Here is a 15,869-nt window from a genome sequence, read left to right as displayed (position 1 = left end):
ATAGACATTCATCACAACAGCTGTTGTCAATAACAATAACGCTATTGTGAATTAGTTGTTCGGCCAATAAATATCAACAAATCAGATTTCTCTGAATAAATTAATATAATTAATATACAATGTTTTTGTTAATTAAATAATCAAATGCCATAAACAAAATCTCTTAAGCAAAATGTCTGCTCCAGTCCAATACAAATGCCGTACATGTCTCAGTGAAGAGGAAAATAAACTATTCCACCAACTTTACGAGTCTATCGGTGAGAAGGAATCTAAAATTGTGGATATTTTGGATGAATGTTTACCACAACTAAAGGTTAAGGCAGAAACACGTCTGACCCAGCATATCTGTGAGGAATGTGTAAACAAATTGCTATCTTGCCATCGTTTCCATCAGTTGTGCATAGAATCTAATAACCAATTATTAGCATGTTTTAAGAATGCAAATCAGGACGAGGAGGAGGTGGACGTGTCATCATCGATAGAAGATGTTGGATTCAAAGTGGAACACGACATAGAAGCTGTTGATGATAACAACGCATACGAAATATTACCAGTGGAAACGGAAATGAAATTAGATATCGTATGCAAAGAGGAAGAAGTGGACGCGGCGTTTAGCGACAAACAGCAGAACTACAATAACACAACCCCAGAACCCAATCTATTGGAACAAATACCAATTAGAAGCCCAAAACAAAAATCTGAACATCGCTGTCCCGATTGCAATCGAACATTTAGTACTTCTCATAATTTACGCCGACATAGCAAACGTCACGACCCCACACGTCCATTTTCCTGCAGCAAATGTAAATATACCTTTGATGCAGAAGCTACATTTCGCCGTCACATGTTTGATCACAATAACAAAACTGTTGAACGAAAATTCCAATGTCCCAATTGTCCAAAATTCTTTTGGGAAAAATCATCACTTGCTCTACACGCTAGATCACATGAACGCAGTAATTATATTGCCTACCCCAGTATACCAGAAGATAGTACGAAATTGTCATTTCTTGATATAGAAGTGGTTAATAAAAAGTTGGACAATGAAATCGAGGAAATAAAAACAATGAATGCCAAAGAGGATAAAGGTGATGAAGAACGAAAAACCGTTGATCTTGTAAGACAAAAAAATGCACTCGTCAAGAAGCAGAATTTGAAAATAAAGTAAGTTTAAAATATAGTATATAATCTTGGATTAAGTTGAGAAACAGCACCCACATTATTGCGGAAAATTATTACATCCCAGCCAGCATTTTTTGAAAATTCCTCTCAAATTCGAGTCTGGTTTGATACGTGCAGTCGTATCAAAAAGCTGGAATATGAGCTCATTTTCTTTGTCGGGAGGAAAACGTACCTCAGGCGACTCTTCTAAACAAATCACAAATGAGTCTTCCTCTATAGAAGTCTCCTTTGAATGCTATCATTTTAAAGAAGCCTCTTCTAGAGACCTTCTGTTTTATAAAAGCCTCCTCCGGTAGGCTTCTATTCTATAGAAGTATCTTCCAGAGACCTTGTATTCTATAAAATCCTCCACTGGAGGTCTTCTATTCTATAAAAGCCTTCTCTGGAGACCTTCTATTTTAAAGAAGCCATCTGTGGATCCTCTGGACGCCTTCTATATTATAGAAGCCTACTAGAGGAGGTGCTCTATTCTATAGTAGCCTCCTTTGTAGGTCTTCTATGTTATCCTACTCTGGAGGCCTTCTATTCGCTGTAGACTTTCTTTTTTATAGAAGCGTCCCCTGGATGCCTTGTGTTCTATAGAAGCCTCTTCTGGGGACCTTTTATTCTATAAAAGCCTCTACAGGAGCTATTCTACATTCTTGTAGTCCACTTTTTGGCCTTTAACAAAAAAGCTCTTTGTGATGTTCTGCAAGAACACTCTGTGATCTATGAAAAGATCTCTCTGTGGTCTTCTAAGCATTGTTCCACAGCTAATAATACAACCATTGCATGTTAATTCTTTTTAGGCCACCTCTCAGGAAAAAGCGACGAAAAAACTTGGGAAAAGCTTCCTTACTGTGCATTGAATGCGGCAAAAAATTTAGTAGTTGCTTCAGTTTGAGAAGGCATAGCACGCTGTTTCATGATAATGCTCATCCGTATGCATGTCACATTTGTAGCTATAGATTTGATACCGAGCGACGATATCGTCTCCACATGTGGTTCCAACATAAAATAGACGTTCCCGTAGAAGATGATCTTGAGCTATGGGAGGAGACTAATCTAACCGAAGCTGAGGAGTCGGGGGAAAATGACGATAATGATGGAGATCGTGAAGATAAACATGATGAAGACTTCACCGATCGGAATGAGTATGTTCGAAAGCTATGTACAGTAGGGATATAACTTTTTGCACTTTTTTGCAAATATCAAAAATACCACCACATAGCCGTGTAGAGCATGAAAAACTATTATGAAATTCGGTGTCAGTTTTTCTCTACCGCGAAAAAAGTTTCCGCACCAAATGCACTGAAGTTCTGTAATGCATTTTTTAATTTTATCTGTCATAACAACATATTTGCTTTTCATTAAAATTTTTATTTTTTTGTAATCTAATTTAAAATCATTATCAAAGCGTTCTGGACCAATTTGTTCTAAAATCGCGCCATTTCGGACCATATTAGGATTTTTTGACACTATTGCAATTTTTGGTTTTTCTTTATAAACTCGTGAATTTTATGTTTATATTTTTTTGACCTATCGGATAAGAGAATATGGAGTCATTTGCTACTAATTCGCGAAAGTTACAGGCTGTTTTTGTTGACTTTGCCTGTGAGAATTGTATTTTTTCTATAAATATTTATTCAGACAAAGGAAATTTAAAATTATAAGTAGAAAACGCATCAAAAGGGTTTTAGTAATTAAAGTTGGTGCGGAGACTTTTTTCACCGAATCGATCTTAGAAACGCGTTTTCATTATTAGGACAAAATTCCCCACATGGTACTGGTGTTGTATTTTTGTAGAAAACAAATACGATTCTCACAAGCAAAGTCAACGAAAACAGCCTGTAACTTTCGCGAATTCGTTTCAAATGACCCCATATTCCCTGGTCCGATAGGTTAAAAAATATAAACATAAAATTCACGAGTTTATAAAGAAAAACCAAAAAGTGCAATAGTGTCAAAAAATCCTAATGTGGTCCGAAATGGCGCGATTTGAGAAGAAATTGGTCCAGAACGCTTTGATAATGATTTTAAATTAGATTACAAAAAAATAAAAATTTTAATGAAAAGCAAATATGTTGTTATGACAGATAAAATTAAAAAATGCATTACAGAACTTCAATGCATTTGGTGCGGAAACTTTTTTCGCGATAGAGAAAAATTGACACCGTGTTTCATTATAGTTTTCCATGCTCTACACGGCTATGTGGTGGTATTTTTTTGGTTATAGCCCTAATGTACAGGGATCCTAATAATATTTCTATCTACCTCTATTCGCAGTGTTGATGATAAAGATCCTATGAAAGAGAAAGATGATCCCCAAAGTGAAACATATATTGATTTTGTTGATACTGGCATAGGAGAAGTTGAAAAGTAAGTTTAAGAACATTTCTCACATTTTGATACCTATAAAACTCAAACTTCTTTTAGGCCACGTAACAACTACATTAGAGGTAGTTTTCCCTGTAATGTTTGTGGTCGTATACTGGGTGGTCCACATCGTTTAAAACGCCATATGGTACTACATTCCATGGATAGGCCTTATGCTTGCCAATTATGTCCATGCCGTTTTCTTGAAGATAATCAACTTAGAAGACACATGCAACAACATGAAAATAAACCACCGCCAGAAGGTTTCCCATGTCCCAACTGTACGAGACGTTTCCAGACTCGATCATCATTAGCTGTACATCGTAGTCAGGTGCACAGGCGCAAAAATGCAGAATCATCCGCCAACAAACGCAAAAACGGCGATATTTATTATCCCTGTAAACATTGTGATAATTATTTTATGTCTGTCATATACCTAACAAAACACATTGAGGAAGAACATCCTAACATTGAGAAATTCGAATGCAATCAGTGCTATAAGACATTTGTTTTAAATGCTCTACTCCAGGAACATTTGTGCCGGCATAAAGGTCTTCCGCACACTTTTTGTGTCATTTGTGAAAAATCATTTCGCAGTAAAGAAATTCTACAGTCTCATATGCGTGTACATATCGACACCAATCGTTTCCTTTGTACCCAATGTGGTAAACAATTGAGTAGTCTACACAATTTAAAACAGCACATGGAACGTCATGATACTGAAAAGAAATGGGCTTGTACCGAATGTCCAGGGCGTTTTAAATGCCGCTTGGATTTACATAAACACAGTTTAACACATAGAAATCTCAAGCCATACGTTTGTGAAATTTGTGGTTCAAGTTATACCAGGTTCGCTTCCCTAAGAAAGCACAAAGCAAAACATACCGGAGAGAAACCCTATGCATGTGACCAATGTGATAAGAGGCAAGTTAAAAGAAAAAAAAAACTCCAAGAAAATATAAGAAAATTGTTTAATTACAGATTTGTCATCATTGCTAAGTTGCGTCTACATTATCGTACCCATACGGGAGAGAAACCATACAAATGTAAATATTGTGATCGTGCCTATGCCCAGAGTGGTGATCTGAATAAACATTTGAGAACACATGTGGGAGAGAAAACCTATATGTGTACACAATGTCCAGAGGCATTTAAATATCATGCTGAATTACAAAAGCATATATGGGAGGAACATTATAAGAAATCCCGCCAACAACAGCAAGAAGATGAAGAGGTAGATAATGGTAATGAACAGCAACAGCAGCAGCCAACATTAGATGATACTATGACAAAAGACTATCATATTGAAGTACATTTCCAAGAACAAGAACATCATGGATCTCAAATGCAGAATGTTATAAGCCATATTCTGAATGTAGATTCCCCGTGAGTTTTCTCGCTCTCGCCTATAAGTTGGAACGGCAGTTTTACATTCAGAATAAGGAATTATAAATAAACAAATCAACAACGAAAACCTCTGTGAAACTATGTGATTGCATTTACAATAACGCATTTTGACAACTGGTAAAAAGGTCAGCTGTTTTTGGCGTTACACCTTATTATTCCACCATGGTGTAGCGCCAAAAACAGCTGATCTTCATACCAGTTGTTAAAATGCGTTATTGTGAATAAAATCACATACAAAATGTAAACAAGCAATTCACAGTAATGCATTATTGTGAGCAAATTTGAGGTAACACCTTATTCCACCATGCATCTTCTTATTCCACCATGATGTTACACCTTCTTATTCCACCATGCATTCACAAAGACATAGAACTGTAAAGATTGGACATAGTGCATAATGCAGTTTAATTTTACCATTAAACCATAGAGGGTGTTTGTGTATAACAGACAACTAACAGAACACGACGGCAACAAAAACAAGTATAACATAATTTTATGTCACCATATTGGAACATAACATTAGCTTCGTTCCCGTACTTTTTAATGGTAAAACTCGTAAGAGAGAACTGCAAAAAATTTTTTCTCACGCACAAGTTTTTTGAAATAGTTCGGGAACGGAAAAATGGAAAATACGTCAAAAAAAACTGGAACAAATGTCAAAGTCGGCGTATCAGCCAATCAGACGCCGGCAACCATGTTACTATTGGCTTAAGATGAGTTTAAGCATTAAGCTCGGATCGATACCAAATTTTTTCCACAGGTAGGTCTCGTTACCCTGATCACAAATATATATAACATTTTTTTGCGGAAGTCCATACTTCTCGAGATATGGGCCTCCGAAGTTCCGAAAATTCCCTTATAAAATGTCGGCTACTTAGAGAAAAATTTTAATTTAAAAGAAAATGTTGCTCCCTTTCCCTAGATTGGCTCCTGTCCATAGCAGAAAGTCTTAAATCCCCGGCCGAAGGCCGGCTATATAAAAAAATTATAATTTTTTCCGAGCTTAATGCTTAAACTCAACTTGCTCCTTACTATTTTTTTACTCGCCCAAATTTGTCGTGTAAAAAGTTTTTAAAGAGAGCGTCATTCAGCGCCATTTTTGTTTAAAGAGAAGTGAACATTATACAACTTTTTTGTGTACGGGAATGCTTTTTCGAGTTAAATGTGTAAAAGTCGTAAAAATTATAAAAACTTTTTAGTTCTGGAACACAGCTATTATGTTAGACCTCCAGCGCCATCTGCCGATGTATAGTAGCAATGGAAATGTCCATCTTGTTATATTTTAGCTGCGTTCCAGAACTAAAAAGTTTTTACAATTTTTACGACTTTTACACATTTTACTCGAAAAAGCGTTCCCGTACACAAAAAAAGTTGTATAATGTTCACTTCTCTTTAAACAAAAATGGCGCTGAATGGCGCTCTCTTTAAAAACTTTTTACACGACAAATTTGGGTGAGTAAAAAAATGGTAACATGGTTGCCGGCGTCTGATTGGCTGATACGCCGACTTTGACATTTGTTCCAGTTTTTTTGACGTATTTTCCATTTTTCCGTTCCCGAACTTTTTGAAAAAACTTTTTTGTGACAACAATTTTTCTCTCTTTTACGAGTTTTACTATTAAAAAGTACGGGAACGGAGCTTTTATGTCTTTGTTCATCACAACAGCTGTTGTCAATAACAAAAACGCTATTGTGAATTAGTTGTTCGGCCAATAAATATCAAAGACATAAATACAACAAGATAAGACATTTTGTTTGCTATCATTCTTCAGTGAATGGCTTTTGAATTTAACATAATGTTATATCACGATATGGTGATATAACATTTTTTTCTTTTATACATTTTTACGTATTTAACCGAATTTACCGATCCAATTATGTCTTTGTAAATATCAACAAATCAGATATTTCTGAATGAATTAATAAAAAATCGTAAAAAAGCTACAATGTTTTTAGTTAATTAAATAATCAAATGCCATAAACAAAATCTCTCAAGGAAAATGTCTGCTCCAGTCCCATACAAATGCCGTACATGTCTCAGTGAAGAGGAAAATAAACTATTCCACCAACTTTACGAGTCTATCGGCGAGAAGGAATCTAAAATTGTGGATATTTTGGACGAATGTTTACCACAACTAAAGGTTAAGGCAGAAACACGTCTGACCCAGCATATTTGTCAGGAATGTGTAAACAAATTGCTATCTTGCCATCGTTTCCATCAGTTGTGCATAGAATCTAATCAACAGTTGTTAGCGTGTTTCAAGAATGCAAATCAGGACGAGGAGGAGGTGGACGTGTCATCATCGATAGAAGATGTTGGATTCAAAGTGGAACACGACATAGATGCTGTTGATGATAACAACGCATACGAAATATTACCCGTGGAAACGGAAATGAAATTAGATATCGTATGCAAAGAGGAAGAAGAGGAGGCGTTTAGCGACAAACAGCAGAACTACAATAACACAACCCCAGAACCCAATCTATTCGAGCAAATAGCAATTAGAACCCCGAAACAAAAATCTGAACATCGCTGTCCCGATTGCAATCGAACATTTAGTACTTCACATAATTTACGCCGACATAGCAAACGTCACGACCCCACACGTCCATTTTCCTGCAGCAAATGTAAATATACCTTTGATGCAGAAGCTACATTTCGCCGTCACATGTTTGATCACAATAACAAAACTGTTGAACGAAAATTCCAATGTCCCAATTGTCCAAAATTCTTTTGGGAAAAATCATCACTTGCTCTACACGCTAGATCACATGAACGCAGTAATTATATTGCCTACCCCAGTATACCAGAAGATAGTAAAAAATTTTCATTTCTTGATATAGAAGTGGATAATAAAAAGTTGGACAATGAAATCGAGGAAATAAAAACAATGATTGCCAAAGAGGATAAAGGTGATGAAGAACGAAAAACCGTTGATCTTGTAAGACAAAAAAATGCAATCGTCAAGAAGCAGAATTTGAAAATAATGTAAGTTTTAAATATTGTATATAATCTTGGATTAAGTTGAGGAACAGCACCCACATTATTGCCGAAAATATTACATCCCAGCCGGCATTTTTTGAAAATTCCTCTCAAATTCGAGTCGGGTTTGATACGACTGCACGATTAAAAAGCTGGAATATGAGCTCATTTTCGGATCATAAATGACTCCTTTGTCGGGAGGAAAACGTAACCTCAGGCGACTCTTCTAAACAAATCACAAATGAGTCTTCCTCTATAGAAGTCTCCTTTGAATGCTATCATTTTAAAGAAGCCTCTTCTAGAGACCTTCTGTTTTATAAAAGCCTCCTCTGGGTAGGCTTCTATTCTATAGAAGTATCTTCCAGAGACCTTGTATTCTATAAAATCCTCCACTGGAGGTCTTCTATTCTATAAAAGCCTCCTCTGGAGACCTTCTATTTTAAAGAAGCCTTCTCTGGATCCTCTGGACGCCTTCTATATTATAGAAGCCTACTCTGGAGGTGCTCTATTCTATAGTAGCCTCCTTTGTAGGTCTTCTATATTATCCTACTCTGGAGGCCTTCTTTTCTCTGTACTTTCTTTTTTATAGATGCCTCCTCTGGATGCCTTGTGTCCTGTAGAAGCCTCTTCTGGGGACCTTTTATTCTATAAAAGCCTCCACAGGAGCTATTCCACATTCTTGTAGTCCACTTTTTGGCCTTTAACAAAAAATCTCTTTATGATGTTCCGCAAGAGCACTCTGTGATCTATGAAAAGATCACTCTGTGGTCTTCTAAGCATTGTTCCACAGTTAATAATGCAACCATTGCATGTTAATTCTTTTTAGGCCACCTCTCAGGAAAAAGCGACGAAAAAACTTGGGAAAGGCTTCCTTACTGTGCATTGAATGCGGCAAAAAATTTAGTAGTTGCTTCAGTTTGAGAAGGCATAGCACGCTGTTTCATGATAATGCTCATCCGTATGCATGTCACATTTGTAGCTATAGATTTGATACCGAGCGACGATATCGTCTCCACATGTGGTTCCAACATAAAATAGACGTTCCCGTAGAAGAAGATCTTGATCTATGGGAGGAGACTAATCTAACCGAAGCTGAGGAGTCGGGGGAAAATGACGATAATGATGGAGATCGTGAAGATAAACATGATGAAGACTTCACCGATCGGAATGAGTATGTTCGAAAGCTATGTACAGGGATCCTAATAATATTTCTATCTACCTCTATTCGCAGTGCTGATGATAAAAATTCTATGAAAGAGAAAGATGACCCCCAAAGTGAAACATATATTGATTTTGTTGATACTGGCATAGGAGCAGTTGAAAAGTAAGTTTAAAAACATTTCTCACATTTTGATACCTATAAAACTCAAACTTCTTTTAGGCCACGTAACAACTACATTAGAGGTAATTTTCCCTGTAATGTTTGTGGTCGTATACTGGGTGGTCCACATCGTTTAAAACGCCATATGGTATTACATTCCATGGATAGGCCTTATGCTTGCCAATTATGTCCATGCCGTTTTCTTGAAGCTAATCAACTTAGAAGACACATGCAACAACATGAAAACAAACCACCGCCAGATGGTTTCCCATGTCCCAACTGTACGAGACGCTTCCAGACTCGATCATCATTAGCTGTACATCGTAGTCAGGTGCACAGGCGCAAAATTGCAGAATCATCCGCCAACAAACGCAAAAACGGCGATATTTATTATCCCTGCAAACATTGTGATAATAATTTTATGTCTGTCATATACCTAACAAAACACATTGAGGAAGAACATCCTAACATTGAGAAATTCGAATGCAATCAGTGCGATAAGGCATTTGTTTTAAATGCTCTACTCCAGGAACATTTGTGCCGGCATAAAAGTCTTCCGCACACTTTTTGTGTCATTTGTGAAAAATCATTTCGCAGTAAAGAAATTCTACAGTCTCATATGCGTGTACATATCGGCACCAATCGTTTCCTTTGTACCCAATGTGGTAAACAATTGAGTAGTCTACACAATTTAAAACAGCACATGGAACGTCATGATACTGAAAAGAAATGGGCTTGTACCGAATGTCCAGGGCGTTTTAAATGCCGCTTGGATTTACATAAACACAGTTTAACACATAGAAATCTCAAGCCATACGTTTGTGAAATTTGTGGTTCAAGTTATACCAGGTTCGCTTCCCTAAGAAAGCACAAGGCAAAACATACCGGAGAAAAACCATATGCGTGTGACCAATGCGATATGAGGTATGTCTTTGAAGAAAGTAACGAGATATGTAAAATATAAAAAAAAAAACAACTTTGTTTACTTTCAGGTTTGTCGACGTTAATCATTTGCGACGACATTACCGTACCCATACAGGAGAGAAACCATACAAATGTAAATATTGTGATCGTGCCTATGCCCAGAGTGGTGATCTGAATAAACATTTGAGAACACATGTGGGTGAGAAAACCTATATGTGTACACAATGTCCAGAGGCCTTTAAATATCATGCTGAATTACAAAAGCACATATGGGAGGAGCACTACAAAAAATCTCATCAACCACAGCAAGAAGAAGAAGAAGAAGGTGTGGATAAGGACAATGAACCGCAACAACAGCAGGAAACCTCTGATAATGGGATAGAAGACGATCATATTGAAGTAGAATCCCAAGAATATCAACAAGAATCTCAAATGCAGAATGTTATCAGCCATATTTTGTATGTAAATTCCCCGTGAGTTTTCTCACTCTCGCCTTGAAGGTGAAATGTCCGAGATACAAAACTCACGGGGAGTTTACGATCAGAATTGCCCCCTATATATGTATTTATCATAAATATTATTATAAATATTTATTATAAATAATCAAAACATCACCAAAATAAACCTAAAATTATACAAATCATACAACCAAATAGATAAATAAAAATAAATCACACAGGCTACATTTTCGGAAGCGACTAGGTCTATATCTCGGAAAACATTGCTCTCCGGAAACGTTGTGGATACATCCATAAACTATAGCATATCAAAACCTATGATGTTTTAATATCTCCTGATGCTTCTTTTAAGCATAGCCAATAATTGTAAAAACAGGCTAAGGGCCATTATTACATGTGTTCTTTTACTATCTGATGGATTTGAAAATGCAAAATAAATTAACTTGGAGGTATTAAACATATAATTTTTACATTGAAAGTTAATGACAAGAAGCTCCTCCCTAAAATTCCATCATCACTTTTAAATTTAAGTTAACCGGAGCGCTATAAATCTGTTCGGTAATTCCAAACTATAACAAAAGAAGACTTATAATAATGGGGGTAAGAGTTTTATAGCTGGCAGTTTAAAATGCAATGTCGAAATTTAAAGTACCTTAACAAAATTGCTCAAGACATTCAAACATGAAAAATATTCGACTTATGCTAGGTTTACATTTGCGAAATCCACTCGATTTCAACTGTCAAATCCATTGCTCAAACGTCAAACGAAATCTCATCTGAAATCTAATGGATTTCATTTGACGTTTAACCAATGGAATTGACAGTTGAAATCGAGTGGATTTCGTAAATGTAAACCAAGCATTACCCTTCACGTATATACCTATAATATTTAACTCTTCTTAGTCCCGGTCCACACTAGAGTGATTTCATTGAAAAAAAGTGCGTCTCTAGATCGACTTCCATAGTAGAGTAATATCATAAAATTGCTGTAGTGGGGAATTCGAATTAAGAACGCCTAATTTCATGAAATTTTTTAATGAAATTCACGCTAGTGTGGACCGGGACTTGATTAATATTCATTGTCATGGCATTAATTAAAAAAGCCATATGACATTCTCCACATTTAATGCCCTGTTTGAAAATAACTTGCATTGGCTAAAGCGGCCCATATGACAAATTCGTCCCAAGAGAATTTCCGACATGGCTTTGGGGGGCTATTTTCCAGTCTTGTAGTTCCAATTTTGCAATTTATTTCCTCGTAGTTCAATAAACCCAAGGTTTTTTTATAAACAATCAATTAGGCAATTCACAATGAAGATGCATGTCATGCACAATAGTCGCATAGGGGTAGTTTACACTATATGTAAATGTCATATGACACGAAATAAAAACATTCCATATCTAACCACGCAGTCAATGTGGATGGTGTGGACGCACAAAGTAAATGGCGTAAGCAATATCCCCAATATTGCTCATATTAGCGACTATATAATGATGGAAAATTGTATGTCATATGACATTTACATATAGTGTAAACTACCCCATACAGTTTCTCTTAAGCGGCCTATCGGGCCCGCATGGGTCCACGTCTTCATATAGACTCCATAGAACGGTACTTCCCAATTTCCGATATTTTGAAGGTTGTGGCCTTAACATCACACTTAAATGGCTGACATTTTGTATAAAGTCATCGTTGGGAGCATGGTAGAATAAAGTAGAGGTAGGCCAGGTATGAAAATCACTGAGAAATGCCACCCTGCAGCCATGGCTTAAAACGTCAAATAGCATGGTACAATAATAATGGTAGACGTACCTGCATAGCTATCCCGTATTACAAAAACATGTGGAACTTAGAGCTTCACTTTTTATATGTTAAAAGTGCCATATAGTGTAAAAACATTTCTTTAGCTAGGCTCCAGAACATTCTTGTTGGAAAAGTCTTCCAAAAATAGCAAAAGTTCTTCCCAAACTTATGACAGTTTAAAAATGTCATTCACTTATTTTCTACTTGACAAGTTTGGCTAATCTGACATCGTGATTGCTGGTATCCGATTTGCAGATAAATGTCAGCAGAATTTTTACAAAAATTGTAATTTTTACATTCCCGTACTTTTGGAACAAATTTAAATTAATGTCAATATTTGACAAATTGTTCATTCGTAAGTTTTGCTAAAAAAATCAACAATTTTATTTTGCCACGCGAGTACACATTTGTTTGTCATTGTTTTCAATTTTAAGATATAGTGTTACAGCAGAAGTTTTTTGTTGGAACAATTCAGCGATACATCTACCTTTATGATTGCATAATGTCAAAAACAGTACAATATGTCAACCCTGCTTTTGACAGATTAGGCCATAAAAAGAAAAAAATTGTAATCAGCTGTTAGCTTTGACCTACCTTTACTTTATTCTACCATGCACCTTATTATTCCACCATGGTGTTACATCAAATCATGTCAAACGTCAAATTTGCACACAATAATGCATTACTGTGAATTGCTTGTTTACATTTTGTATGTGATTTTATTTACACTAACGCATTTTGACAACTGGTATGCAGTAGTGCGATTCTCTAACACATTTTTTGAGTTACCGACAAAAATCGGTAAAATTAAAACGCAAAATTATGAATGAAAAGTTCAAATAAAAGTTGAAAACCCTCTTGTGTCCTGTCCTTAGGGACCTCTGCTTTTGGAGCAAGAAACTGTTCACCGCTGTTACTGGCAAGTTGTAATTCACCCGGACGTTAGCTCAGCCTTTGGGGCCGTAGTTCTTGCTAGTGAACAAGCTTCTCAACAGAGTGGACAAAAAAAAAAACATTTTTCTATTGCCAGGTTGGATGATAATACAAAAGATTTTGGCAACAATGTCGTGTGTAAAAGCAACCGGACTTGATTATTGATTATGATTAGTTTCATGGCGCTGGTTAGCTGTCGATAGCGCCGGAGAAGTCCCACCCCACCATGGTATTCCCATTCCCCGAATCATATTGGAATACCCCTACTTCACACCACCTGTTTTCGTCTAAGTTTTCTTACCTTTGAATTCTCTTAGTTAGCCATTATGAAAAATCACAAAATTTCAATAAACATTACAATAGGTTTTATTTAATTCCATTTTCATTTACAAGAAAACATATCATTCTCATTGGAATCCTTTCCTTTTACGTTATAGAAACTTAATATTTGCAAGGAAAAAAACTATTAATAACTCAATATTTAAAATGTACATTCAAGCAATTAGGTTCATGCTTCTTCTTCTTCTCTCTTTACAGGCGAGAACAGCAAGTGGAAATAATTTGGAGGCTTTCCAAATGATATGTTAAGCATGGAATCGGCTACTCCCCAGGGCAAGTATGCGTAAGTTAAGGTATTCGTTAGGTAAGTATCAGTCAGGTAAGTATTCGTAAGTAAGTAGTTAGCATTTAATTATATTCCAGGTGTAAATGTATGTAGAATTAATTGTCTTGTTTTATTTTGTTTCAGAAAGGACAACAACTGCAGATGAAACTCCCACTCTGAGCTTCGAGATTACCACTGACGTCCCTATAACCCTAGTCTGAGCTCAAACACGAGTACAAGGATTATCTACCCAATAAGCTGCTAAAGGTAGGAACATGCAAAAAAAATCTAAACAATTGTTACCCTTTTCTCACTAATATTTTCCTTCTTTTTTTATCTTTTTATGCTACCCGGAATGTAACTATGAGCTGGTCATACATCTGTCTGTCTGTCTGAGTGGAGCAGTATAAGTGTGAGTGCGGGAATTATACCAAAAGGCAAGCCGGGCTGGACATGCCATGCATTCTGCGCCTCCCACGACGGATTGGATGGGTGTTGGGTGTGGTACCAGGAGTTGCGGCTGCTTGTTTCAATATTGTTGATCTAGTTTTAGTCTGGGTAAACTTTGTTTAATGTTTAGTTGCGTTCGCTTTAATTTAGCTTAGTCTTTTTATTTGTGTATGTAAAATCTCAGTTTTGATATTGTATTACTTAATTTATTTTATCTCTTTTTTTTTAGGATTTAAGTGTTTTAATTTTCTTTTCAGGAACCTTTTTTATCTTTTTTCTCATTTCTTTTCAGGATTTACGTATTTTCTTTCTTTCTTTTCAGGAATTTTAATATTTTTTTTATTCTATTCTCTTTTCAGGTTTAAAGTTTCCTTTTTTTTTTGTTCCAATAATTTTAGTCTTAAGTATATTTATTTAGCTGTAGGTTTTTTATGTGTTTACTTTATATTCAATAAAAGTTTCAATCAAGCATATCACTGTTGTTTTATCTTTTTTTTTTCTTTGCCTGGTGACCACACATCCAATCTTCTTCAGGGCTCAAATCAAAAGGAAAGATTTTCTTATCTCTATCCAGGAAATTCCTCCTTTTAAACAAACTTTTTCTCTCCCTCTTTGTTTCCCCCTTTTGACATTTTTGCCAATTTATCTGGAAACAGCTGTTGCTGATGACCTGAATATTTGCTCTTCTTCTTATTATTATAACGCTTAACCCTTAAATGTGCGCACACCACAAACCCCACTATCCTGCCGATGTCCTTATCAAAGGATAGGAGGGAAAAAAGTGCGACAACAAAAGGCGAAAAGTGGAGTGATATTGTAAATTGGATTGGACATTTTTAACAAAAAAAATCAAGGTTTTGCATCCCTATTAGTTCGTGGTTTGACATCCCTAAAATCGAATTAAAACATCATGATTTACTTATCTCGGTGTAAACCTATCATAACCTAGATGAAACACCCTTAATATGTGCGATTTAAAAAAATCAACCCGTGTGAACTACACTTATTTCCCAATTGGCGTAAATTGACATCAATTCATGTTGACTACTAGCGTCCCCCTATTAGAAGAAGCATTATAGTACGCGTAATTTTCTCGTTCGGCCGGTCGTGTGTAAATTGGAAATAAAGAACTAAACGTAAATAAGAAAAAAAGTAAGACGAAAAACTAGTGAAAGTGTTTAAATAATAAAAATAAAAGCTTTTTGCGTGCGGGTATTGGAAAAAAGTACTTAATTAATTAATACAAAAGTGCAAAAGAATTATGAATGAATGCCTCGGGTGTGTGTGTGTATTGGTGCGCGTCGCTAAGGGGAAAAAAATCAATGGAGACATCAATATGAATGACTGTCTGTGGCCTTGAAAAAATTGCTGCGAAAATAAGTGTAAACAAAAAAAAAATTAATTAGTCTGAAATATGGCCATCGTTTGTTACTACGGTCTGCTGGAATG

The 15,869-nt window shown here is 36.0% G+C and overlaps 1 protein-coding gene across 1 annotated transcript; it reads left to right on the top strand.

Moving 5' to 3' along the window:
• On the top strand, positions 1-10,811 carry LOC141398106 (uncharacterized). Its single transcript, XM_073975335.1, has 10 exons — positions 1-1,164; positions 1,971-2,315; positions 3,448-3,540; positions 3,598-4,461; positions 4,519-4,923; positions 6,910-7,932; positions 8,753-9,097; positions 9,158-9,250; positions 9,308-10,171; positions 10,240-10,811. The coding sequence occupies exons 1-10, from the start codon at positions 173-175 to the stop codon at positions 10,646-10,648; spliced, it is 5,433 nt and encodes a 1,810-aa protein (XP_073831436.1). The 5' UTR covers positions 1-172; the 3' UTR covers positions 10,649-10,811.
• Positions 10,812-15,869: the final 5,058 nt, after the last annotated feature.

This window comes from Musca autumnalis, unplaced genomic scaffold (assembly GCF_047663935.1).
Source record: "Musca autumnalis isolate F117 unplaced genomic scaffold, ASM4766393v1 scaffold_3, whole genome shotgun sequence".
Taxonomy (NCBI): Eukaryota; Metazoa; Arthropoda; class Insecta; order Diptera; family Muscidae; genus Musca; species Musca autumnalis.
Note: the sequence above shows the minus strand (reverse complement) of the source record. Positions and strands in the feature narration are given on the sequence as shown.